General features: G+C 44.1%; 2 protein-coding genes across 3 annotated transcripts; one reads left to right on the top strand and one right to left on the bottom strand.

Moving 5' to 3' along the window:
* Positions 1-413: 413 nt before the first annotated feature.
* Positions 414-10,274, bottom strand: LOC307223361 (kelch-like protein 12). Of its 2 annotated transcripts, none has more exons than XM_079989334.1 (5): positions 10,168-10,274; positions 8,946-9,069; positions 6,803-6,881; positions 5,076-5,303; positions 414-2,017 (listed from the first exon to the last, which is right to left on the bottom strand). In XM_079989334.1, exons 2-5 carry the CDS (start codon positions 9,019-9,021, stop codon positions 532-534), a joined length of 1,869 nt encoding a protein of 622 aa, XP_079845460.1. In that variant the 5' UTR covers positions 9,022-9,069; positions 10,168-10,274; the 3' UTR covers positions 414-531. The 2 variants fall into 2 exon arrangements, with proteins under 2 accessions (XP_079845460.1, XP_079845461.1); XM_079989335.1 differs by having other exon boundaries at positions 8,946-9,072; positions 10,168-10,220.
* Positions 10,275-22,346: 12,072 nt separating this feature from the next.
* LOC307221891 (cartilage intermediate layer protein 1-like) lies at positions 22,347-24,180 on the top strand. The gene is made up of 4 exons (XM_079986611.1): positions 22,347-22,507; positions 23,253-23,286; positions 23,574-23,751; positions 24,012-24,180. The coding sequence occupies exons 1-4, from the start codon at positions 22,487-22,489 to the stop codon at positions 24,166-24,168; spliced, it is 390 nt and encodes a 129-aa protein (XP_079842737.1). The 5' UTR covers positions 22,347-22,486; the 3' UTR covers positions 24,169-24,180.
* Positions 24,181-26,413: the final 2,233 nt, after the last annotated feature.

Below are 26,413 nucleotides of genomic sequence, written 5' to 3'. Positions count from 1 at the left end.
GAACAGAGCCTGTTTCCTCATCAGAATATGCCCCACTATTTATTTATTTTGTCCTGGCCTGAATGTACAGTACTGGATGTGTTTGAAAGGGTGTGTGAAAGGTCATGGATTTCAGCTCTGGGTAGCAAAGCACAGACAGGTTTGCAAATCCATGAGCACGTGTCTGCGTGTGACAAATTCCAGAGTGGCATCCCAGTTGGCTGCAATAGAGTGCAACTGATTGCTTTGAAGTCATTTCAGTGCCAGGAGGCAGGAGCAATTGCCACCCCACCCAGCCCACCATCCTATCCTGTATTTTGCCCAAACAAAGGTGGCAACCCTACCCCTGGGTTTGAGGTTCCCCAGCCCTCTCCTACACTTCCACTTAGATGGAAAATCATACAAATTACAAATAAAAAACTGAACACAAGTGGGTAGGTAATGACTAGTCCTTCTGTTCTATACCTCTCGGGAGTTAAGTGCCTTCAGGTTTCTCAGGCAGATCATTGCTGTAGAAACCTCTTTGCAAGCTGTCTGTGAGCCTCACATCCACTAAGGGTTCACCACCTCTATGGCTGTCAGTGCAACCGACGTCTTTCGGAAAAGCTCTAGGATGGGCTTTTTGGGGACCTTCATGGTGGTGCAGCCAAAGCCGCTGAGTCCCCAGCTGGTGAATGGCAGTCTCTCCTGGCACTGGACCCACTTTGTGGCTCCGAGTTCCCAGTAGTAAACAGTGTTATAATATTCCTCTTCGTTCTCTCCTTCCAGGTTGTTATACATGTAGGTGTTCTCCCCACCCAGCACGTAAATGCGGTGCTTCCAGCGCACCACACCGGCCCCTGCCAGCTCTATGGGCAGCCTGGGGATAGTGACTCTCCTGTCCAACTGGCCATCTTCCCCCAGAAAGAAGCACTTTCGGGTGCAGCGCAGGTTCCCTGTTTCCGACCAGCGCTCGTTGTGCCTCGTCCGGCTCCGGAAGTAGCCCCCGATCACATAGATCCCGTTGTTCATGGCCACAGCACCAGACCAGTAGCACTCGTTGTCCAGGTACACTTGACTCCACGTGTCAAAGCTCACTTCGTAGATCAGGACCTTCCGGGAAGCGTACCACGAGCCGACGGTGTCTGTGACGCCGCCAACCAGGTAGAGCTTGTTCCTGAGCGCCGCCGAGGCAAAGTGGCTGAGCGCAAAGGGCATCCTTTTAATCGGGGCCCAGAACTTTCTCTCCAAGTCGAAGCACTCTGCTGTGTCGAGGTAGTCCTCGTACTTGCACCAGCCACCCATGGCGAACAGCTGCTGGTTGCAGGCGAGGAAGCCGTGGGAGGCCCTGGCCACAGACATGGAAGGGAGCTGAGTCCAGCGACCCCTCAAGGGACTGTACTCGTGCATCGTGTCTGAATAAGAGTCATCCGTGTGGACCCCTCCGGTGACATACAGCTTGTCCCCGACGGCCACACAGCGGGCACAATACAGGCATTTCAACAGGGGCATCTTTTCCCATGTTTCAGCCTGGGGGTCGAAGCAGCCGACCTGGAAGTCCTTGGTCTTCAGTTCTGGGCCTTCCATGTTGAAGAGGTCCACGCAGATGATGCAGGTGGAGTACATCCCTCTTCGCAGGCCTCCGCTGTGCTGCAGCCTCTCCTGGCGGTTGAAGCGCTTCCACCGCAGGCGGACGTCCCTGTAGCACATCAGCTCGGACTGGACCACCTTCAGCTCCTCCTGGGTCAAGAGCGGGAGGCGCACATGCGTCAGGAGCTGCCCCAGGAATGGCAGGCGGTTGGCGCTCTGGGCCATCACCCAGCGCCACACGGCCCGGTAGACGGTGAGTTCAGAAGAGACCACCAGACTGTCCAAGGAGATGATGCTAATGAGGGTACTGGGGTTCAAGTTGGGGAAGGTCTTGTCCTCAATGGAGAGGCGCTTGAAGTTCAGGTTGACCAGGATCTTGGCTTCTTGGAGGAGATCAGGGTCGCTGTGTGCGAAGCCCAGTTGGTAGAGTGAAAGGCAGTTCTCTGGGGAGATGTGTTCCAAGAGGTATCTGGGGCAGACAGATGGGAAGATAAAAAGGTAAAGGATCCCTGGACGGTTAAATCCAGTCAAAAGTGACTATGGGGTTCATCTCGCTTTCAGGCCGAGGGAGCCGGCATTTATCCACAGACAGCCTTCTGGGTCATGTGGCCAGCATGACTAAACCGCTTCTGGCACAACGGGACACCGTGACAGAAACCAGAGCATACGGAAATGCCGTTTACCTTCCCACCACAGTGGTACCTATTTATCTACTTGCACTGGTATGCTTTTGAAATGGTAGGTTGACAGGAGCTGGGACAGAGCAATGGGAGCTCACTCCCATCGAACCACCAACCTTCTGATCGGCAAGCCCAAGAGGCTCAGTGGTTTAGACCACAGCTAACAAAGCACACACCGCTGCAGAAGATGAGCTAGACAAGATGTGTATGGCCACATCTGCACAATATTATTTAAAGCAGCATCAGGAGAATTTAAATAGTAAAAAGAACCTAGGAAGTGCAGTTTGTTAAGGGTGCTGAGAGTTGTTAGGAGACCCAACTGATGGAATATGCTGAATTAACAAGTCAAACTAATAAAATTAGAGATCAAGATGAGGCTGTTTCTCAGCAGGATTGGAAAATGTAGATTACTTTTTAAAAATCATTGTAAACATGTTGAAACACAAGCAGGTTTAGAGTATGAACAGCAGTAAAATACATATCTGAGAATACTGTGGAGGTAATGTATAGAATAATTATAATATGCAGCAACTTTAGAAAAATTGGGGAAACCATGGAGGGCTGGAAGGGAATTCAAATACTAATTGAATGTTAATTTGAAAAAGTTGTACAATTTATTTTGGTTTGGTTTTTTTGAAAAATCTATAAATAAAATTTATTTAAAAACTGAGAGAATTGTTAAGAGAGCATTATTCCCCTCCCAGAGCGATAATTCCTAGAGTTTCCTGGGAAGAGGAGTTGACTATTAAACCATTCTGTGCCTGTAATCAGAATATAATTGCAAAATCCAAGTGTGCAGGCTGAATAATATGAATGCAACTCTTTGGCACACTACATCTTATCTGGAATTGTGCATGAGCCCTGCAGATGGCACTCCTGACTCACGGGGGAGAAATTACTTTGGTTCACGCTTTAAAGTCAATCTACCTAATCTACACTTCTTGAATCTAAAGGCAAAGTGAAAACATAGCCATTTTTCAACAATTGTGTGAAGCAGTTCTGCAGTCAAAAGGGGAGCATCTACATTATTGCTTGCAAAAGAAAAGGAAAAGAATGCATACAGAATTGCATACCAAAATGCATATACCTAGGAGAAAGGCACTAAAAAAGGTCTGCAGATTTTCCTGCAAGCTTATAAAAAGAAATTTTGATACAGAAATGGGGCAAACTGACGGTTGGAAAACTAAGAAACTGAGAAAAATTGACATATTTATCTATCCCTATTGCCTCAGCATGTGATGGAAATGCACTTGATTGGAGAAGGGAATGTCTTCGCACCCTAATATTCCACTTCCCCAGAATCTGCAATAGCTTGAACATACAGGCAACAACTGATTTATGTGAGTCCAACTGACGCACGACCATGCAAGTGTGTATCGCGGCAGCCAGGAAGCAGCCAGAAAAGAGGGTGGAACAGGAGGCAGAAGGGGGTGGGTTAGGGGCATAACAGGGAGGAGTGGGCTTATCCATGCTCCACCATCATGCACAATAACCAGGAATGCAACTACCACACAAATCAGGGGTTGCCTGTAGTTACAGAGGCAGAAAGGCCTTATTTCAGAGGGGTCCTACTTTCAAACCAATTAGAGGCAGAGAAGATGGAGATACACTTTGTGTGTAATCTGCTCCTGTTTACTGTTCTTGTGCTACTGACCAACCCATGCTGTTAACTTGGCTGGTTCATAAAGATGTCATGTCACTGGCTTAGGTAAAGTTAAAGGGACCCCTGACCATTAGGTCCAGTCACAGACGACTCTGGGGTTGTGGTCTCATCTTACTTTACTGGCCAAGGGAGCTGGCATACAGCTTCCAGGTCACATGGCCAGCATGACTAAGCCACTTCTGGAGAACCAGAGCAGCGCATGGAAACACCGTTTACCTTCCTGCCAGAGTGGTACCTATTTATCTACTTGCACTTGATGTGCTTTCGAACTGCTAGGTTGGCAGGAGGAACTGCTAGGTTGGTAGGTAGGGACCGAGCAACAGGAGCTCACCCCATCGAGGGGATTCGAACCACTGACCTTTTGAATGGCAAGCCCTAGGTTTTGTGGTTTAACCCACAGTGCCACCCGCATCCTGCCACCCGCCACTGGCTTAGCTGACATGTAATGGACAACATGGCAATAATTGTACGGCAAATGTGTTGTGCCTTGTCTGATTAATTGGGTGACTGTGAGGTGGCATAAAAGCTGAAAAGACCCTGTGTTTGTTACAGTTCCCATCCCTTTATGGAACCGTCCTTTACTGCAGTACAACCAATGAAGATGGGTATCGTCTTGCTTGAACATTGGTTGCCTTTTTACTTAATAAATTCCCTACGTGAGAACAAACGGAGAGAGTTGCATAGGTCACTCCCTGGACAAGCGATACAAAACAAGATGGGCATTTCCCACTAAGGGGATCATTGCCCAGGGCTGGAGGATTTGTTTTGCAAGTGAAAGATCCCAGATTCAATCCCCAGCATCTTCAGGTAGGGCTGGGAGAGACTTCTGCCTGAAACCCAGGAGAGCAATCACTGCCACTCACTGTTCACAGTACAAAGCTAGTCGGCCACTGATTTGACTCACTGTAAAGCAGCTTCCTGATTAAGCCAGCACTTTGTTCACAAATGGGAGGACCAGAATCTTGCTTCATATTTAGGGACGGACCATAGCTTAGACCATCAAGTCCAAGGTTTGATCCCAGTATCTCCAGATAAGGTCAGAAGAAACCTCGCTCTGTAAACGCTTGAGAGCTGCTGCCAGCCAGCGGAGACAATACTGAGATAGATGGAACAATGGTCTAACTTGGTATAAGGCAGTAAAGAGGATACCAATGTTCAAAGATGTGGCATTATTTAGGGATTACCTGGAGCAACTCTCGAGCAGCGGAAGGATTTGAAGCCTGCTGGCTGCTACAAACAGGTCTTGGGCCATCTCCGGCACGAGCGCAATCTCCTCCGTGTAGTAATAGTTCACCACAGCTTGGACAATGGAGGGCTCCATGTCTTGCAGCAGAACCTCTCCATCCTTTGACTCCCGGAAGGAGTTGGAGAACATGGCTCGGAAGTAGGGGTTGATGGCAGCAAGGAGCATCCTAAACAACAGGGAGGGAGGGATGTGTCAACATTAGGAGGCCAGGGTATCAATTCAGCATCCCTTAGCTACCTTGAACCATGTGGAATCTCTGTCAGCCGACTTGGGCTACCTCACTGCTCAACCCTAACTCCAAACCATTTATGAGCGAGTTTAAAAGCATTGACTCACAGTGTAGACAACCCTGATCTAGATAAACCAAAGGTCTGACTTTGTATAAGGCAGTTTCTAATGTTCCTGTGTCTACCAGCTTCCATATTTTGTTTCTAATTATTGCAGCCTCTTGTAGCCTGAAAAAAAAAGAATGATGACCCCACTTCTGACCATTGTTTGATTCTATAGGAGTTCCCCTAAACTGGGGATGGGGAGGCCTAAGAACCTCCAGATGTTGGTGGACTACAGGTCCCATAATTTATTTTGTTTGATATTTCATAAAACGTATATGCCCACTTGGTTGTAGGAAAAACCTCATAGTGATTATGGCTGATGGGAACTGGAGTCCAGCACCCTAACCACCCCATACCTCATGAGTACATGGATGCTGTTTCAACCATGGTAGAGAAGGACCCATTGCGAGTAGATCTAGGAAGTACTCTGGCACAAGAATTTCCAGGATTACGCTGGAAAGAGCTATATAGCAAAGAATGTCAACAGGGCATTCCGTGTGAGTTGCCCTAAACCAGGGATGTCAAGTCCCAAGGACCTTCCGATGTTGCTATCATGCCTGACCATGAGGCATGCTGGCTAGACTGAATTGATTTGGAGTCCAACAAGATCTGGAGGGCACCAGATTGGGGAAAGCTTAGAATCCAGAAATGGTGAACCAGTGGACCACCAGATCTCATTGGACTGCAAGCCCCATTCTTTTAATTCTTACCCACTGCCTTCCACCACAAGGTCCCTGGGCAGGTTACTACAATAATGCTATCAGTAGCAACTAACCCCGATGGATATATTCTTTCTCCATTGTCAGAGGAAGTATGCCTTTAAATATCATCACAAGTGGGGAGAATACTCTTGCATTCAGGTTGTGCCTGCAGGCTTCCCATTGGGACATCTGACTGGTCAGTGTGAGAACAAGACTCTAGATGAGATGGGCCAGCACATTCTTCTTATCTTCTTATGCAAACAAACTATCTGTTTGTTCATTGACCTAGCAAGCATCTGTTCTTAAACCAAATCTGTTCTTTCCCTAATGAGGCCTCCCGCCACCAGTACCCTTCCACCATTCAGCTTCCATTCGTATACCGAGGTAAAGTTCACAAACCAGGACACCACTTCTGGTTTTGTAGAGTTCATGAACCAAATAGTTCGTAAACAGCACTGTTCGTAAACCGAGGTACCACTGTAATTACAAGGAAGAGGAGCAGGTGGTGATGAGATCAAGTCACATGCAGAGGGAACCACATGGAGAGTGTCTTGCCCAGGGGCCCTTCTAAACCCAGAGCAGGCCCTTTGCCTGCATGGCAAATAGCAACCCCAAAATGTATAAATAAATACCTGTGACAGGGGAACCGTTCGCCTTTGGCCACGATGGTTGTGTCGCAGAGGAGCTGTTCCTGGAGAAGATGATTCAGCCCTACAGGAAGAGAGGGAATGTATATGATGAGACAGAGCAGACAGCCATCAAAAGTGAAGCCTTATTAGTGGTGCCATCAGTGGGGGCTGCCCAATTGGCCTTGACCTGTGACAGGGCCTTTTTAGTGGCAGCTCCCCATTTGTGGAATGTCCTCCTCAATGTGGTATATCTCTCTCCTTCATTACTGACTCTCAGCGGGAAATTGAAAGGATTCTTTTTCACCCACTTATAAGATGGCTGAAATAAACCATTCCTGGCAACCCTGAAAGCACTGGTGGAGAGATATGATTTTAACTGTTTTTAAAATAATAATGATTTTTAAAAAATATGTTAGTATGATTACTATTATTGATTTATTATTATCAACCAGTTTTGCTTCCACTGGGAAGCCATCTCTGGTTTGTTGGCATGTCAGGAAACCATGGCAGCTATGCAGCTTTCCAATCCTTCAGATCTGAGATGTTTCTTGGTTCTCCCAGGCATACACAACATTGCAGCTTCAATATCAGATGGGTCAGGGCAGTGGAGGTTGTTGTAGAGGCAGAGAGAAGGCCGGGATTCACCACTGGAGAGCAGGGATGGCAGAATCCGACAAATTTAGTTTCTCTCCGCTTCTCGATTTTCCCACTCTTAAGTTCAACACTGAGCAAGCTTGCCATTTTGTTGTAAGCCTGCATTGGAATAGATCAGCATTTTCTCCTAATATACACACTTTAGGTCTATTTTTGCTGCATATCTTGTGTAATATGCAAATTTTTGCAAATAATTTCTCCAAAACAGAATGCATTTTTTGGTATGTTATTAACAGTGCTTCCTTCCTGGGGGAAAGCAAAGGTACGCATATCCCTAAACATTTTGTGAATCTTCGTACTTTTGTCCATTTACTGAATTTATTTTTCCCAGTTTGAACTATAAAATGGTGGTTTTCTTGAGTCAAAATGAGAGTACCCCAAAACATTTTTTAGGGGGAAAAAAGCACTGGTTATTAATACTTATGCATGATTTGCTATACACACTTTGCTGTAGTATACACATATTAAATGCTCCCCCCCCCCCCGTTGCTGGCAGAAAAATCACAACATTTGGAGAAGTGCAAACATGAAAGGACAGCTGCTCCTTGCTTTGCATACTGTTTCAGGAAGCTGAAAGTAGTGTGGTTGCTTCACATTAACACATGCACCAAGCTGAATATCTTCTTATCTCTGCATTAAGTAATGTGGTCCAAGAATGGAATGGATGTTCCCATTCCATTAAAAAGTTTCCACAATGTGTTTAATTGGAGAAAAATCATTATTGACATTTATGAAGGACTGGAAACTTCTTGTGGACTTTTTTGCATGAAAGAGGAAATGAACTCGTAATATCTGCATTTGAAGATTGAAATAAATACCAGTTTATAGAAGATAGAATGGTCAGGTGTTAATGTAGCTGCAGGACATAAAACTGAAGGTCTTTTTTGTTTTTCTTTATTCTCTCTCTTTTCCCTTCCAACGCTCTTTCTTTCTACCTTTATTTCTCGCTCCCCCACACGTTTTAAAATATTCTTCCCACTTCTGTTCTTTTTTAGATGAAATATTTCAGTGTTTTATAAGAGGATACTATGCAATGGATATGAATTTTTTGTATATCTTCGGAAAAGTATCAATAAACATATTTCAAGAAAAGAAAAGGAAGAAAAATAAAAGTACCCATTGCTATGGGCTGCATTCCTTAAAACACAACTACAGTGGTAACTTGGGTTACATACGCTTCAGGTTACAGACTCCACTAACCCAGAAATAGTACCTCAGGTTAAGAACTTTGCTTCAGGATGAGAACAGAAATCATGCCGCCGCAGTGTGGCAGCAGCGGAAGGCCCCATTAGCTAAAGTGGTACCACAGGTTAAGAACACTTTCAGGTTAGGAACAGACCTCCAGAACGAATTAAAGTTCTTAACCCGAGGTACCACTGTACTAGGAAATAAGCCCCACTGAACACAACAAGGCTTGCTTCTGAGTGAACATGAAATAGATGGTAAAAAAATCTTGCCCAGCCATGGTGGGTTCCGATATCGGGGGACCTACCCTCTCGTATGTACTGATTCAAAGGCTTGTGTTCCTCTCCAACGATATCATCTCTGTCCCAAGGTGAATTCATCATTGCACTCCTACTTGCTCCCAGATAGCGAAGCTGTATTGCAAGTCATTCCTGCTGGCGGGTAGGGGGTGGGACACAGAATAAAGATGAGAAGAGGTCATTGGCAAGAAATCTGAATTGGAGACCCCCAGTCAGGTGTAAGATGTAGGCAAAGACACAAGTTTATCAGAAGAAGGCCACTGATGACTGCTGGTCATGGTGACTACTCTCTGTTTCTATGGTTGAATGAAGCAATGCTTCTGAATGTCAGTTGCTGGAAATGATAGGAAAAGGGAGCGCTGTTGTGCTCAGGTTTCCCATGGCGATTTGGTTCACCTCGGTTAAGAACAGGATGTCATTGGCCTGATCCAGCGAGCTCTTCTAAAGTTCCTCAGAATATTTGAAGATCCCTGCAAAGACTCATCTAGCATTTTGTTTCACACATTGATCAGCCCCAATCTGTTTACACGAGTCCCTTATTTTAATTCGTGTGTGTTGTGTTAGTTTCGTTACATATTTTAGTTATGGGTTGCATGCACCCCGGTCCCCAAGGAGCAAAAGGCTCCAAGGGTGCCGGAGGTTTGTTTTCAGGTTTTGGTTTCCTTGGAAAGTTCATGAAGACTGGATTCTTTAGGGCATGGATAGGCAAACTAAGGCCCAGGGGCTGGATCTGGCCCAATCGCCTTCTAAATCCGGCCCGCGGACGGTCCAGGAATCAGCATGTTTTTACTTGAGTAGAATGTGTCCTTTTATTTAAAATGCACATCTGGGTTATTTGTGGGGCATAGGAATTTGTTCATTTTCTTTTTAAAAAATATAGTCCAGCCCCCCACAAGGTCTGAGGGACAGTGGACCGGCCCCCTGTTGAAAATGTTTGCTGACCCCTGCTTTAGGGCATGTATGGTTTTATTTACACATATATACAGCCTGAGCTTAGGATGGAGGGACTCACAGCATTAACACTTCAAACAGATCTTGGGCTCCCTGTTAAGTTTCTAGAGAGGGTCCTGAAGGCCATGGCTTCAGATTCAGCACGTGAAGCCTTTGAGTCTTTCCAGATTGAGACACAACTACTAGCTCCATGGCCCTCCCCACAGGGCCTGCAACTTGCCTCCCATCCCAGTTATTCCTATCAACCCACAAGGCTAATCCTCATCTCCATAACCCCACCTCTGTCCGGAAGTCCGGTGTGCAACCTGATCTTCCTTCCCCCAAGCTTTGCCCCTCCCAGCCTGAACATCACCCAGCCTCCAATTGGTCCAACTGGCAGAGGTGTCATAGTCTGTTTTGCTTATTGTGCTCTGATTTGTTATTCTCCAATTGTGTGCCTTGTGTGGATGAGGAGGGGGCACATCTGGAGCCTCATTAAGGATTAGGAGAGGTGAGGTCTGCAGCTTCAGGAAAGGAGGGGCGGGGTTTTAATGAACCATAGAACAAGAACAAACAGCTCCAGAAGGAATTCTTTAAGCAATGGAGAGCATCATTGCAGACCCTCCAAGTGTCCAAATTTTCCAGAGACAGTCCCAGATTTACAGAAGCTGTCCCAGTTTGTGATTTGATCTCAGGATGTCCTGCTTTTCCTTAGGATGTCTCTATTTTCATCAGAGAAATGTTGGTGGGTATAGTAGAACGTCCCTATTTTCATTGGAAGTTATAGAGTTATGTGACCCCCTCCCCTCCTGAGCCAAGGAGATAAGTAACCTTTAGAAGACATCAGAAGGCAGCCCTGTAAGTTTTTTAATGTTTGATATTTTATTATGTTTTTATGTTTGTTGGGAGCTGCCTGGAGTGGCTGGGATATAAAGATAATAATAAGAAGAATAAGAATAAGAATAAAAAGAAGAAGAAGAAGAAGAAGAAGAAGAAGAAGAAGAAGAAGAAGAGTAGGACATCGCTATTTTCATTGAAGAAATGTTGGATGGTATGTCATTGGTTGGGCCCTGCTTCATGAGCTGTTACATTTTCATTGGGAAACCTGTGACTCTCTGGATCTTGTTTGTCTCCAGTACTCATCAATCCCAGTACGATTGGTGGTGAGGGATCATGCAAGCTGTAGTCTAGCAACATCCAAAGGGTCACAAGTACCATAAGGCTACTAGCCACTATGCCTCCATTCTGCCTTCATTGTCTGAAAAACAGTTGTTAGGAATCACAAGTGATGGGAGTTTCTGTTGTGCCCAAGTCCTATTGGGGGGCTTCTTGAAACAGATATCTTGTTGGCCACTGTGAGAACAGGATACTGGACCAGTTGAACCACTGGTTCAGGAGGGCTCTCCTTAGGTTCTCATGATTCATGGTGCTATTTTGATGCTATTTAGTGCTTAGGTTCATCCCTACTGTAGTGTCAAGGTTACGCAGGAGGGTTTCACAACAACATAGAGTGTATCTTCTTTCACTGCTTCCAATCCATTTCCTCATTCTCAGGCTCAAAATAGAAACACGGGTTTTTATAAGAAACTAAGGGAAGCAGAGGGAAACCGAGAGATACATCCTTGTAGAGAAAAGGTGATTCAGATCTGCAAGGGGAGGCAAAGGGGGAATCCAGCCTTGGACAACCAAGAAAGCAAACAGTCCAGCGGTCAAATCCTGTTGGGACCAGAATAAAGTAGGATTGTCAGCAGAGCAGCAAAATAAACATGCACCCTGCAAGACTCCAAGGTGGCTATCACCCATGGAGGCCAAGGCTTTGAAAAAACTCAATATGGAGGCCAAATGGCCAAAATATTGGGAGATACTAGAACAAGACCGAGATACATTGAAATTGCAGAGTTTTGAGAAACTAAAAGATAAAGTGCGAGATTGGCTACATTATTATCAAATAAGAGAAGCCTTCAATTTGGATAAAAAAATAGGCTTCCAGGTGGAAAAATCAAAATTAGAAACAGAACTGTTAGAACCTAAAACCAAGATACTTTCGAGAATGTATAACTTGCTGTTAAAATGGAATACTCAGGATGAAACAGTTAGATCAGCCATGATTAAATGGGCACAGGACATTGGTCATAACATTATGTTCGCTGACTGGGAGAGGTTGTGGACCACTGATATGAAATTTACGGCATGTAATGCCTTAAGAGAAAATATTATGAAAATGATCTATAGGTGGTACATGACCCCAGTCAAGCTTGCAAAAATTTATCACCTGCCTGACAATAAATGTTGGAAATGCAAAGAAGCTGAGGGAACATTCTTTCACCTTTGGTGGACATGCCCAAAGATTAAGGCTTTCTGGGAAATGATCTATAATGAACTGAAAAAGGTATTTAAATATACCTTCCTTAAGAAACCAGAGGCCTTTCTCTTGGGCATGGTCGGCCAATTGGTGTTAAAGAAAGATAGAACATTCTTTATGTATGCAACGACCGCAGCAAGGATACTCCTCGCAAAGTACTGGAAGACACAAGATTTGCCCACCTTGGAAGAATGGCAGATGCAAGTGATTGACTACATGGAATTAGCAGAAATGACTGGCAGAATCCGAGACCGGGGAGAAGAATCGGTGGAAGAGGACTGGAAGAAATTTAAAGAATATCTTCAAAAACATTGTAAAATGTTTGAATGTTAAAATGATGTGAGATACAAAAATAATAGGGCACTAGGGGTTTGGTAAAAAGAAATATGTAAAAATGATGTGGAAAAGAAGGGGTAAGACCAGAGCACTATTATGTTGTGTTTAAACAAATGATATAAAGGACTAAGTTAAATTACAAAGAACATGTGATAAAATTTTCTTTTCGTTTTTTCTTAAAAAAGAAGGAAAATAAATGCATAATAGGTTGAAATGTACAATATTGAATAAGATTGGAAAGAGGGTAAGAAATTGCTAAAATTGATTTGTGTAAAGGGGAACGCAGAAAAAGGAGATGTGAGGAAGTCAGGAAAGAGGGTTAAAAAATTAGTAAGTAAGCAATAATTTTTTATTTTTTGTTTCTGTTGTTTTGTTCTGTTGTGCTGTTTTTGATTGTTAATTTTGATGTATTGTTTTGATTTGGATTTGTTTTGAAAAACCTTAATAAATATTTCTTTAAAAAAAAAAAAACATGCACCCTGGCCTGCCAAGACTTATGGCCCTGGGTGCAAATACACAATCACAAAAGGGCTTAATGCTCAATAGATGTTTATTTTTCGGAATGATCACAGACAGTGGAGGCTGCTTCTTCAGGGCAAATGGGGCTGTGCCCCATCCTCCTCAGTCAGCACTCAGCAGCCTCCAGCTGTCTGCCCTCTTGCTTATAATAAAAAATAGAAACCATACACGCTTTGGTTAAAACACAGTGATCCGTCTTGGAACCCTTGCCCTGTATCTCTGTATCTTTGCTTTTGAAAATGTTTTTGTAGACCTGCCAAGGAAATTAAATAAACATTTTCATGTATGCAACAACGGCGTCAAGAGTCTTTATAGCACAAGGATGGAAGAATGAGGAAATCCTGACTAAAGAACTGTGGCAAGAGAAATTGATGGACTATGCGGAATTGGCGGAATTGACACATAAACTACGTGACAAGGATAACTGTGACTTTAAAGAAGAATGGGAAGCTTTTATGAAGTATTTAAAGAAACAACAAAATGAACTGGACTCCTTGGCAGGTTTTGAATAAACTCTCACAAATTCTTTATTGGCAACATACAGATAGATAAATTGAGGATCTTTACAATTTTATAACATGCAGAGAATAACATGTGCTGAGAATTCATCATTGCACTCCTACTTGCTCCCAGATAGCGAAGCTGTATTGCAAGTCATTCCTGCTGGCGGGAGGTAGGGGGTGGGACACAGAATAAAGATGAGAAGAGGTCATTGGCAAGAAATCTGAATTGGAGACCCCCAGTCAGGTGTAAGATGTAGGCAAAGACACAAGTTTATCAGAAGAAGGCCACTGATGACTGCTGGTCATGGTGACTACTCTCTGCTTCTATGGTTGAATGAAGTAATGCTTCTGAATGTCAGTTGCTGGAAATGATAGGAACAGGGAGCGCTGTTGTGCTCAGGTTTCCCATGGCGATTTGGTTCACCTCGGTTAAGAACAGGATGTCATTGACCTGATCCAGCGAGCTCTTCTAAAGTTCCTCAGAATATTTGAAGATCCCTGCAAAGACTCATCTAGCATTTTGTTTCACACATTGATCAGCCCCAATCTGTTTACACGAGTCCCCTATTTTAATTTGTGTGTGTTGTGTTAGTTTCGTTACATATTTGAGTTATGGGTTGCATGCACCCCGGTCCCCAAGGAGCAAAAGGCTCCAAGGGTGCCGGAGGTTTGTTTTCAGGTTTTGGTTTCCTTGGAAAGTTCATGAAGACTGGATTCTTTAGGGCATGGATAGGCAAACTAAGGCCAAGGGGCTGGATCTGGCCCGATCGCCTTCTAAATCCGGCCCGCGGACGGTCCAGGAATCAGCATGTTTTTACTTGAGTAGAATGTGTCCTTTTATTTAAAATGCACATCTGGGTTATTTGTGGGGCATAGGAATTCGTTCATTTTCTTTTTAAAAAATATAGTCCAGCCCCCCACAAGGTCTGAGGGACAGTGGACCGGCCCCCTGTTGAAAATGTTTGCTGACCCCTGCTTTAGGGCATGTATGGTTTTATTTACACATATATACAGCCTGAGCTTAGGATGGAGGGACTCACAGCATTAACACTTCAAACAGATCTTGGGCTCCCTGTTAAGTTTCTAGAGAGGGTCCTGAAGGCCATGGCTTCAGATTCAGCACGTGAAGCCTTTGAGTCTTTCCAGATTGAGACACAACTACTAGCTCCATGGCCCTCCCCACAGGGCCTGCAACTTGCCTCCCATCCCAGTTATTCCTATCAACCCACAAGGCTAATCCAAGGCTAATCCAACCCAGAGGCAGTCCCAGATTTACAGAAGCTGTCCCAGTTTGTGATTTGATCTCAGGATGTCCTGCTTTTCCTTAGGATGTCTCTATTTTCATCAGAGAAATGTTGGTGGGTATAGTAGAACGTCCCTATTTTCATTGGAAGTTATAGAGTTATGTGACCCCCTCCCCTCCTGAGCCAAGGAGATAAGTAACCTTTAGAAGACATCAGAAGGCAGCCCTGTAAGTTTTTTAATGTTTGATATTTTATTATGTTTTTATGTTTGTTGGGAGCTGCCTGGAGTGGCTGGGATATAAAGATAATAATAACAAGAATAAGAAGAAGAAGAAGAAGAAGAAGAAGAAGAAGAAGAAGAAGAGGACATCGCTATTTTCATTGAAGAAATGTTGGATGGTATGTCATTGGTTGGGCCCTGCTTCATGAGCTGTTACATTTTCATTGGGAAACCTGTGACTCTCTGGATCTTGTTTGTCTCCAGTACTCATCAATCCCAGTACGATTGGTGGTGAGGGATCATGCAAGCTGTAGTCTAGCAACATCCAAAGGGTCACAAGTACCATAAGGCTACTAGCCACTATGCCTCCATTCTGCCTTCATTGTCTGAAAAACAGTTGTTAGGAATCACAAGTGATGGGAGTTTCTGTTGTGCCCAAGTCCTATTGGGGGGCTTCTTGAAACAGATATCTTGTTGGCCACTGTGAGAACAGGATACTGGACCAGTTGAACCACTGGTTCAGGAGGGCTCTCCTTAGGTTCTCATGATTCATGGTGCTATTTTGATGCTATTTAGTGCTTAGGTTCATCCCTACTGTAGTGTCAAGGTTACGCAGGAGCGTTTCACAACAACATAGAGTGTATCTTCTTTCACTGCTTCCAATCCATTTCCTCATTCTCAGGCTCAAAATAGAAACACGGGTTTTTATAAGAAACTAAGGGAAGCAGAGGGAAACCGAGAGATACATCCTTGTAGAGAAAAGGTGATTCAGATCTGCAAGGGGAGGCAAAGGGGGAATCCAGCCTTGGACAACCAAGAAAGCAAACAGTCCAGAATATTGTTGTTGCATATTCAGTCCGGAGAGTTACCATGGCTGTCAGTGCTTCCTTGGGAGCTGTTGCTCCTTATAGAACACATCAGGTAGGAGGAGGAGGAGGAGGACAAAATTAGAATTCATAGAACTTGTTGGAGGTTTTTAAGCAGAAGTTGGGTGGCCATCTGTCTTGGATGTTTCAGCTGAGATTCCTGCATTGCACAGGATTGGAATAGATAACCCTTGGGATTCCTTCCAACTCTACGATTCTGTCATTCTGCCTGTCATCGGCTCTGGCCAGTGATGGTATAGTATAAATAATAGGTTGGTGGGGCTAATCCTGTGACGAGGAATTTAAGGTGCTGCGGATCTCCACTGGTGCTAAGCCCCCAACCCTGGCTCAGCCAACAATATGCGATGTACATAACTTGCTTAGCTGGCTGAGTCAAAGCCAGTGTCAATTTCCAAAAAGAAATTAGCAGAGGTGGGGGGGGGGGTTAGGTTTGATCTTAAGCCCATTCAGCTCAGTCATGCCACCTGGCAACACGGTGTAGAGCTGAATGACAGTGGAATGGACTCCTGTAAAAGGTGATGGATTCTCCTTCATTAGAAGTTTCTATACAGAGGTTAGATGGCCATCTGTCAGGGATTTTATTTAGCTGTGACTCCTGCAATGCAATGCTGGTTGGACCAAATCTGGTTGGACCAGATGAGCCTTGGAGTCCCTTCCAACTCCACAATCCTATGATTCTATGGAAGTGTCTGGAAACGTCAGTAGCATGAGGGCTCACCAAGACTGATTGGTTCCTCAGGCTCAATGATGAGAATTCATCATTGCACTCCTACTTGCTCCCAGATAGCGAAGCTGTATTGCAAGTCATTCCTGCTGGCGGGTAGGGGGTGGGACACAGAATAAAGATGAGAAGAGGTCATTGGCAAGAAATCTGAATTGGAGACCCCCAGTCAGGTGTAAGATGTAGGCAAAGACACAAGTTTATCAGAAGAAGGCCACTGATGACTGCTGGTCATGGTGACTACTCTCTGTTTCTATGGTTGAATGAAGTAATGCTTCTGAATGTCAGTTGCTGGAAATGATAGGAACAGGGAGCGCTGTTGTGCTCAGGTTTCCCATGGCGATTTGGTTCACCTCGGTTAAGAACAGGATGTCATTGGCCTGATCCAGCGAGCTCTTCTAAAGTTCCTCAGAATATTTGAAGATCCCTGCAAAGACTCATCTAGCATTTTGTTTCACACATTGATCAGCCCCAATCTGTTTACACGAGTCCCCTATTTTAATTCGTGTGTGTTGTGTTAGTTTCGTTACATATTTTAGTTATGGGTTGCATGCACCCCGGTCCCCAAGGAGCAAAAGGCTCCAAGGGTGCCGGAGGTTTGTTTTCAGGTTTTGGTTTCCTTGGAAAGTTCATGAAGACTGGATTCTTTAGGGCATGGATAGGCATGGATAGGCAAACTAAGGCCCAGGGGCTGGATCTGGCCCGATCGCCTTCTAAATCCAGCCCGCGGACGGTCCAGGAATCAGCATGTTTTTACTTGAGTAGAATGTGTCCTTTTATTTAAAATGCACATCTGGGTTATTTGTGGGGCATAGGAATTTGTTCATTTTCTTTTTAAAAAATATAGTCCAGCCCCCCACAAGGTCTGAGGGACAGTGGACCGGCCCCCTGTTGAAAATGTTTGCTGACCCCTGCTTTAGGGCATGTATGGTTTTATTTACACATATATACAGCCTGAGCTTAGGATGGAGGGACTCACAGCATTAACACTTCAAACAGATCTTGGGCTCCCTGTTAAGTTTCTAGAGAGGGTCCTGAAGGCCATGGCTTCAGATTCAGCACGTGAAGCCTTTGAGTCTTTCCAGATTGAGACACAACTACTAGCTCCATGGCCCTCCCCACAGGGCCTGCAACTTGCCTCCCATCCCAGTTATTCCTATCAACCCACAAGGCTAATCCTCATCTCCATAACCCCACCTCTGTCCGGAAGTCCGGTGTGCAACCTGATCTTCCTTCCCCCAAGCTTTGCCCCTCCCAGCCTGAACATCACCCAGCCTCCAATTGGTCCAACTGGCAGAGGTGTCATAGTCTGTTTTGCTTATTGTGCTCTGATTTGTTATTCTCCAATTGTGTGCCTTGTGTGGATGAGGAGGGGGCACATCTGGAGCCTCATTAAGGATTAGGAGAGGTGAGGTCTGGCTTCAGGAAAGGAGGTGCGGGGTTTTAATGGACCATAGAACAAGAACAAACAGCTCCAGAAGGAATTCTTTAAGCAATGGAGAGCATCACTGCAGACCCTCCAAGTGTCCAAATTTTCCAGAGACAGTCCCAGATTTACAGAAGCTGTCCCAGTTTGTGATTTGATCTCAGGATGTCCTGCTTTTCCTTAGGATGTCTCTATTTTCATCAGAGAAATGTTGGTGGGTATAGTAGAACGTCCCTATTTTCATTGGAAGTTATAGAGTTATGTGACCCCCTCCCCTCCTGAGCCAAGGAGATAAGTAACCTTTAGAAGACATCAGAAGGCAGCCCTGTAAGTTTTTTAATGTTTGATATTTTATTATGTTTTTATGTTTGTTGGGAGCTGCCTGGAGTGGCTGGGATATAAAGATAATAATAATAAGAATAAGAATAAAAAGAAGAAGAAGAAGAAGAAGAAGAAGAAGAAGAAGAGTAGGACATCGCTATTTTCATTGAAGAAATGTTGGATGGTATGTCATTGGTTGGGCCCTGCTTCATGAGCTGTTACATTTTCATTGGGAAACCTGTGACTCTCTGGATCTTGTTTGTCTCCAGTACTCATCAATCCCAGTACGATTGGTGGTGAGGGATCATGCAAGCTGTAGTCTAGCAACATCCAAAGGGTCACAAGTACCATAAGGCTACTAGCCACTATGCCTCCATTCTGCCTTCATTGTCTGAAAAACAGTTGTTAGGAATCACAAGTAATAATAATAATAATAATAATTTATTATTTATATCCCGCCCATCTGGCTGGGCCTTCCCAGCCACTCTGGGCGGCTTCCATAAAAACCAAAAATACAGTAAAATCACATGTTAAAAACTTCCCTGAACAGGGCTGCCTTAAGATGTCTTCTGAATGTCAGGTAGTTGTTTATCGCTTTGACATCTGCTGGAAGGGCGTTCCACAGGGCGGGCGCCACTACCGAGAAGGCCCTCTGCCTGGTTCCCTGTAGCTTTGCTTCTCGCAATGAGGGAACCGCCAGAAGGCCCTCGGCGCTGGACCTCAGCGTCCGGGCAGAATGATGGGGGTGGAGACGCTCCTTCAGGTATACTGGACCGAGGCCGTGAATCCATTTCCTCATTCTCAGGCTCAAAATAGAAACAGGGGTTTTTATAAGAAACTAAGGGAAGCAGAGGGAAACCGAGAGATACATCCTTGTAGAGAAAAGGTGATTCAGATCTGCAAGGGGAGGCAAAGGGGGAATCCAGCCTTGGACAACCAAGAAAGCAAACAGTCCAGCGGTCAAATCCTGTTGGGACCAGAATAAAGTAGGATTGTCAGCAGAGCAGCAAAATAAACATGCACCCTGCAAGACTCCAAGGTGGCTATCACCCATGGAGGCCAAGGCTTTGAAAAAACTCAATATGGAGGCCAAATGGCCAAAATATTGGGAGATACTAGAACAAGACCGAGATACATTGAAATTGCAGAGTTTTGAGAAACTAAAAGGTAAAGTGTGAGATTGGCTACATTATTATCAAATAAGAGAAGCCTTCAATTTGGATAAAAAAATAGGCTTCCAGGTGGAAAAATCAAAATTAGAAACAGAACTGTTAGAACCTAAAACCAAGATACTTTCGAGAATGTATAACTTGCTGTTAAAATGGAATACTCAGGATGAAACAGTTAGATCAGCCATGATTAAATGGGCACAGGACATTGGTCATAACATTATGTGAGAGATTAAAATGATGTGAGATACAAAAATAATAGGGCACTAGGGGTTTGGTAAAAAGAAATATGTAAAAATGATGTGGAAAAGAAGGGGTAAGACCAGAGCACTATTATGTTGTGTTTAAACAAATGATATAAAGGACTAAGTTAAATTACAAAGAACATTTGATAAAATTTTCTTTTCGTTTTTTCTTAAAAAAAGAAGGAAAATAAATGCATAATAGGTTGAAATGTACAATATTGAATAAGATTGGAAAGAGGGTAAGAAATTGCTAAAATTGATTTGTGTAAAGGGGAACGCAGAAAAAGGAGATGTGAGGAAGTCAGGAAAGAGGGTTAAAAAATTAGTAAGTAAGCAATAATTTTTTATTTTTTGTTTCTGTTGTTTTGTTCTGTTGTGCTGTTTTTGATTGTTAATTTTGATGTATTGTTTTGATTTGGATTTGTTTTGAAAAACCTTAATAAATATTTCTTTAAAAAAAAAAAAAACATGCACCCTGGCCTGCCAAGACTTATGGCCCTGGGTGCAAATACACAATCACAAAAGGGCTTAATGCTCAATAGATGTTTATTTTTCGGAATGATCACAGACAGTGGAGGCTGCTTCTTCAGGGCAAATGGGGCTGTGCCCCATCCTCCTCAGTCAGCACTCAGCAGCCTCCAGCTGTCTGCCCTCTTGCTTATAATAAAAAATAGAAACCATACACGCTTTGGTTAAAACACAGTGATCCGTCTTGGAACCCTTGCCCTGTATCTCTGTATCTTTGCTTTTGAAAATGTTTTTGTAGACCTGCCAAGGAAATTAAATAAACATTTTCATGTATGCAACAACGGCGTCAAGAGTCTTTATAGCACAAGGATGGAAGAATGAGGAAATCCTGACTAAAGAACTGTGGCAAGAGAAATTGATGGACTATGCGGAATTGGCGGAATTGACACATAAACTACGTGACAAGGATAACTGTGACTTTAAAGAAGAATGGGAAGCTTTTATGAAGTATTTAAAGAAACAACAAAATGAACTGAACTCCTTGGCAGGTTTTGAATAAACTCTCACAAATTCTTTATTGGCAACATACAGATAGATAAATTGAGGATCTTTACAATTTTATAACATGCAGAGAATAACATGTGCTGAGAAACCAGAGAGAGGAGCTGAGGGAAGTCTGGGGGTGGGAGGGTGGGGTTTTCTTTTTTAGGGGGGAGGGGGAAATGGAGGGGGGAATGTGGAGGATGTATTTTTGTTAAATTGTTATTTTGAAATCCCTAATAAAAAATATTTTAGAAAAGAAAATGTCTTTGTGGGTCGTTGGACCGAAATAAAGAATATTGTTGTTGCATATTCAGTCCGGAGAGTTACCATGGCTGTCAGTGCTTCCTTGGGAGCTGTTGCTCCTTATAGAACACATCAGGTAGGAGGAGGAGGAGGAGGACAAAATTAGAATTCATAGAACTTGTTGGAGGTTTTTAAGCAGAAGTTGGGTGGCCATCTGTCTTGGATGTTTCAGCTGAGATTCCTGCATTGCACAGGATTGGAATAGATAACCCTTGGGATTCCTTCCAACTCTACGATTCTGTCATTCTGCCTGTCATCGGCTCTGGCCAGTGATGGTATAGTATAAATAATAGGTTGGTGGGGCTAATCCTGTGACGAGGAATTTAAGGTGCTGCGGATCTCCACTGGTGCTAAGCCCCCAACCCTGGCTCAGCCAACAATATGCGATGTACATAACTTGCTTAGCTGGCTGAGCCAAAGCCAGTGTCAATTTCCAAAAAGAAATTAGCAGAGGTGGGGGGGGGGTTAGGTTTGATCTTAAGCCCATTCAGCTCAGTCATGCCACCTGGCAACACGGTGTAGAGCTGAATGACAGTGGAATGGACTCCTGTAAAAGGTGATGGATTCTCCTTCATTAGAAGTTTCTATACAGAGGTTAGATGGCCATCTGTCAGGGATTTTATTTAGCTGTGACTCCTGCAATGCAATGCTGGTTGGACCAAATCTGGTTGGACCAGATGAGCCTTGGAGTCCCTTCCAACTCCACAATCCTATGATTCTATGGAAGTGTCTGGAAACGTCAGTAGCATGAGGGCTCACCAAGACTGATTGGTTCCTCAGGCTCCTTACTAAATGGCTGTACACACCCACCTGGCTCTGCAGATCTGGGGGGACAAAACCAAAGAGCACAGTCCTAATGGGAGAGATGGAAAGCAGGGGCCCTTTCCATCAGCACTGCCGAAAGAACAGCTCCATTGAGCTCCCCCCTGAAATATTTCCATGCCAGCAAGTCTACCCGGTAATTTGCCTGGGTAGATTTTCCTGTTTCTTTCTCTATATCCGTTCTTCATTTTTGCTGCATCTTTTAGAACATAAGCCTACAGAGCGGGCTGTCTCATAGGAGCCAACTTCTAGGGGCTACGAGAGCTGAGCCCCTGCATAGCTGATTGGCATTCCCATTCAAATGGTTCGTGTGCACTGCATCATGTGAGCAATTATGCAGGGCGGAGATCACCTGGCATTGGGAATCAGCTCTGTAACTGCCAGCAGTATTGGTTACCCAACTCGAAGGGAGGAATCCTAGCAATGCAGTTAGAGGTGTGGTCCTGATGTCTATAAAAGCTTGTGCATTTCTAGCTGAAGCCCTGAAAGCTTGGGCGGACAACAGATAGGCACGTTGCCAGCCAAGAAGTATGGGGAAGTTTCCGAGACTGGTGAGCATTGCTTGCTTGGTAATAGGGAGTAGAACAATCCTCTCTATCTGGTACTTTAACACAGAGTCTGTACCCTTTGCAACTGGTATGGGTGGGGAGGTGTAATCAAAGACTCATTACCATTTCTGCAACAAGGTCCCTCCAAGTCTCTCTCTCCAGCCATCCAATCAGCATGAAAAGGAAACTTTTTAGCCACCGAAGTCTTCTCGTACTTGGTGCTGATGGGTGCTTGGCGATGAGTGAAAGGAGGTGAGTCAGCTGCTGAGGATTGGCTCCGCAGGTCACTCTGGAGAAGGTGCACAGGAGGAACACCAAGGAGGAATTATTTTGTATGCTCCCATACTAGGCATTTAGAAACACTAGAAACACAATTTTCACAGGAAAGATGGGCAAGCTACATATGTTACATACAACAGACTTTAAGGAAAACATGATTTAAGTCTCTTTGAAAGAAGATCTCGGAGCTTCCCAAATCACGTGCCCATGTATGTGCACAGAAGATAGTAGAACTAGCTGAAAGGCAAGACATGGAGAGCCACACTGTTCTTTGTAATGCATCTCTAATTATTATTACTGTATGATTGTCAGATTATAATCTTAGGAGGAGACATGGCTTTGACTATAATGAAGGGACCCTGCGCTTCTGAATTTGCTGCCACCCTACTTTGTGGGTATGTCAGAATGGTGGCTGGTTGAGTCAACCCCTCTTCTCATTAAATGCATCCTCTCTCTTTCATTCCCTCAGCTTCTCCTGACTGTCCTAGTTCTCCCAGCATGTGGTAAGTGAGTGAATGTTGTCTGTCTTAGAACTTCTCCTGACAACCAGCTTCTAGATCAGTGGTCTCTCATCTGGGAACTGACCAGACCTCAACCAGTTTGGCTTCGCCAAAGTGGTGGCTTTGTGTGCCTTCACACCATACCCTAAGACCACACCTGCATTGTCAGGCACATTTAGTGAATTCAAAGACCTTTTCATTGCTACTTATTTCCACTCAAAAAACTTCCCGTTCTCCAAACGTATACCAGAGTAAAGGACCATGAATAGTTTCTCTCCGTCTCATCTCAGCTTCAACTTGCACGACTCGTTGGTTCGACCGGGATGACCCTTCAGGAGTGGGTGACTTTGAAACTCTTGCTGACCTGAGGAGGGAATATCCCACGGACATTTGCCCTGAACCCACTGGAATTGAAGCTCAGACTGTGGAGGGAACCCCAGCGTCCAGCACTGGACAGATCTTTCATCCGTGAGTGGTGCCAGAAATGAAGAATCATCCTTGGGAGGGGAGGGGAGGGGAAATTTAACTATTTTTCTCCTTGCCATGGACCCAAGAAAAACAGATTCTTTGAAGCTGCTCTTTGTATTTCAAAGGAAGGTTCTGATGGATCCCAGGTTCTGTTGGATCCCAGTTTAGTGCAGATTATCTCTCTACAACTTCTTCTCTCTTTCCTGGTCACAGTTTGGTGAGTCAGATTGCTTCTCTCATTTTCTTTCTCTCCCCACTAGGTTTAACCCTAAAGAAGGATTTGCTTGTATAAATAAGAGGCAGAAGTATTTCTGCTTGGATTACAAAGTCCGCTTCACCTGTCCCTCAAACTTCTGCTCAGGTGAGTCAACCAGGACATCTTGTGGTGAGATGGGGGAATGCTCTTCAGCCACTTAAGCTATGTCTGTATAACACCAAACCAATTGCTCAATTGCCCCCAAACTAGGTATTTTATAGATACTATGTCCTGTTAGGGCTAATACAGGCTCAACTACCAGCTAAAAGACAAAAAGCCAAGCCATACATCAAAGGCTTTTACTGACCAGTGCCAACAGTCCACACATCAAAGACCTTTTTACAAAGGATAGAGAAAGTAATAAAACATAACCAGAGACAGGAAGAGATAACCAGAGACAGGAAGAGTTGACTATGTCAGATCACTTATCTCCTCGAAAGTACAATAATCTTCCACATTATCCGTACAATGATATATCTATAAGTAAGTAAGTTTCAGCTTCTTGTGCGGGTGGGCTTTCTTTGTTGTAAATATTTGATTTTTCTGAACATACAAATAACAAACATCAACATAAAACAGAACCACACGACATCTGCTGTAGCAGAGTTCATTGTGAACATCTTGGAATAGTTTATACATTATAGTGGGGGGTTTAATCTTGCTATTTTATCATTGTGAATAAATAAATTAATAAAATTCTGCCAATTTTTGAGCGTTTTAGTTGCCATAGGAATAGGCAACAGCCAGAAAAGGTAAGTTAAAATGTGGTATGCTATTCATTTCCATGGAAGTGGTTTGTTTTTTTCCAAGCAGTATGGATTTATTTCGCTCCATATTTGCAAAGCTTTTAAATTATTATTTTTCATAAATGGTCTGTAATTACGTTTTTCTACCACACCCAAATATTTCATGGCTTGGCCATGGCTTGGTATACCTGTGTTGTCTATTTTGTTTATTTTTGTGATCTAAATTAAAGCATAGCATTTCTGATTTCTTTAGGCTAATCTGAAGGCCAGACCTTCTGCATCATTCTTGCCATGAAAGGCATCACCTGCTTTTCTTAATTGTTAATTCAATAAAATCAGTGTGTCACCAGCAAACATTCCTATGCAGCATTCTGTGTGATTAATTTGGACTCCTGTTGTTTTAGGGTCATTTCTAATTACTTCAACCAGTGGTTGCAAACAAAAAGTACATCCCCACCCCCCCACCCCGGGCATGAAAAAAATATGTGATCCTCAGGCTAGAAAAAATTCCCTCCTCTAGTCTGGGCTACTCCACCCTCAATTCTCTCTGCCCTACAACATTTTACAGCCTCTTTAACTTCAGTGCTTCTTGTTCCTTTCCTCAACTCTCCCTCACAATACATTATAAACAGGCCATTCAGCGAATGCCAGCAAGTTCCACCTGAATCTCCTTCTCCTTCTTCTTTGTTAAACGATCTCCAAAAGGTGTGTTATAGGCGTTCTAATTCATGCTTGCACAAGGTTGCATTTAACTTTCCAAAATGCAGAACTGGAGAAAGTCAATTTGCACTTCCCAACTGAGTCTTCGCTGAGTCAACTATTTCCTTCTGTGATGGGGAAGTGATCTGCAAAGCTTCACATTATTGCGAGTCATGTGCAATTGTTACCGCTGTCTCACATTCTAGGTGTCTCCCTGACTATTTACCGGGGAAAACTGGGGAAGGGTCCCAGTTCAGTGGGCCGAGCAGATGCTTCAGGTACAAAAGCTACAGTTCCAGGCACCTATCTGAAATGCTGGGCAGCTGCTGCCACCAGTATGGACCACAGATTAGGAACCCCTTTCAACCACCTGAGGACAAAGCCATTGATGGGCAGGGACAGAGGTAAAACTGGGTGGAGTAGTGGGTATGATTCTTACATTTTACAGTAGCTACATTCCAGCCTCACAAAACCCAAGAAGTTTATATGCACACACACGTCTCCATCCACCACCTAGGCAAGCATGGGGCATTATCACAGTTCAAAGACACATTTCACCCAAGCAAAACCACTTGAGGAGGGGAGGGGGCGTGAGGGGCGTGCCCACTGGGAGGGGGGCTTTCCTAGGCAAAGGCCCATGGGATGAAGAGAAAGGCCTGGACAGCCACATTTGAGTCCATGCACCTGAGAAACTAATGTGCTCCACCACAAGAAAGAGTTTCAAAGCTTTACGGCAAACAGTCTTTAAAACAGTTACAATTAAATCTTACAAGATACAAAGGAACACATTGTTGTTAAACAAGCAAGCAATGTGGTCCAGTCTCTTTTTTTAGGTCCTAATACTGTATCTACAGCAGTGGCCAGAGGAGAAACGACTGCACAGACAGAAGAAACACAATCGTGCAACTGTAGCAGCAAAACCAGACACCTGTATCTGCTCCAGCTGCAGTAAAACTAGTCT

This window comes from Podarcis cretensis (genome assembly GCF_951804945.1).
Source record: "Podarcis cretensis genome assembly, chromosome: 8".
In the NCBI taxonomy this organism is placed as follows: Eukaryota; Metazoa; Chordata; class Lepidosauria; order Squamata; family Lacertidae; genus Podarcis; species Podarcis cretensis.
Note: the sequence above shows the minus strand (reverse complement) of the source record. Positions and strands in the feature narration are given on the sequence as shown.

Excerpts from the sequence above, each read along its gene's own strand:
- LOC307223361 (XM_079989334.1), bottom strand. The coding sequence starts at position 9,021 with ATGATGAATTCACCTTGGGACAGAGATGATATCGTTGGAGAGGAACAC. Across the intron at positions 6,882-8,945 it reads GAATCAGTACATACGAGAGG|GGCTGAATCATCTTCTCCAG; the intron begins GTAGGTCCCCCG and ends CTCTTCCTGTAG. Across the intron at positions 5,304-6,802 it reads GAACGGTTCCCCTGTCACAG|GATGCTCCTTGCTGCCATCA; the intron begins GTATTTATTTAT and ends CCTGTTGTTTAG.
- LOC307221891 (XM_079986611.1), top strand. The coding sequence starts at position 22,487 with ATGGGGAAGTTTCCGAGACTG. Across the intron at positions 23,287-23,573 it reads CCTAGTTCTCCCAGCATGTG|CTTCAACTTGCACGACTCGT; the intron begins GTAAGTGAGTGA and ends GTCTCATCTCAG. Across the intron at positions 23,752-24,011 it reads ACTGGACAGATCTTTCATCC|GTTTAACCCTAAAGAAGGAT; the intron begins GTGAGTGGTGCC and ends TCTCCCCACTAG.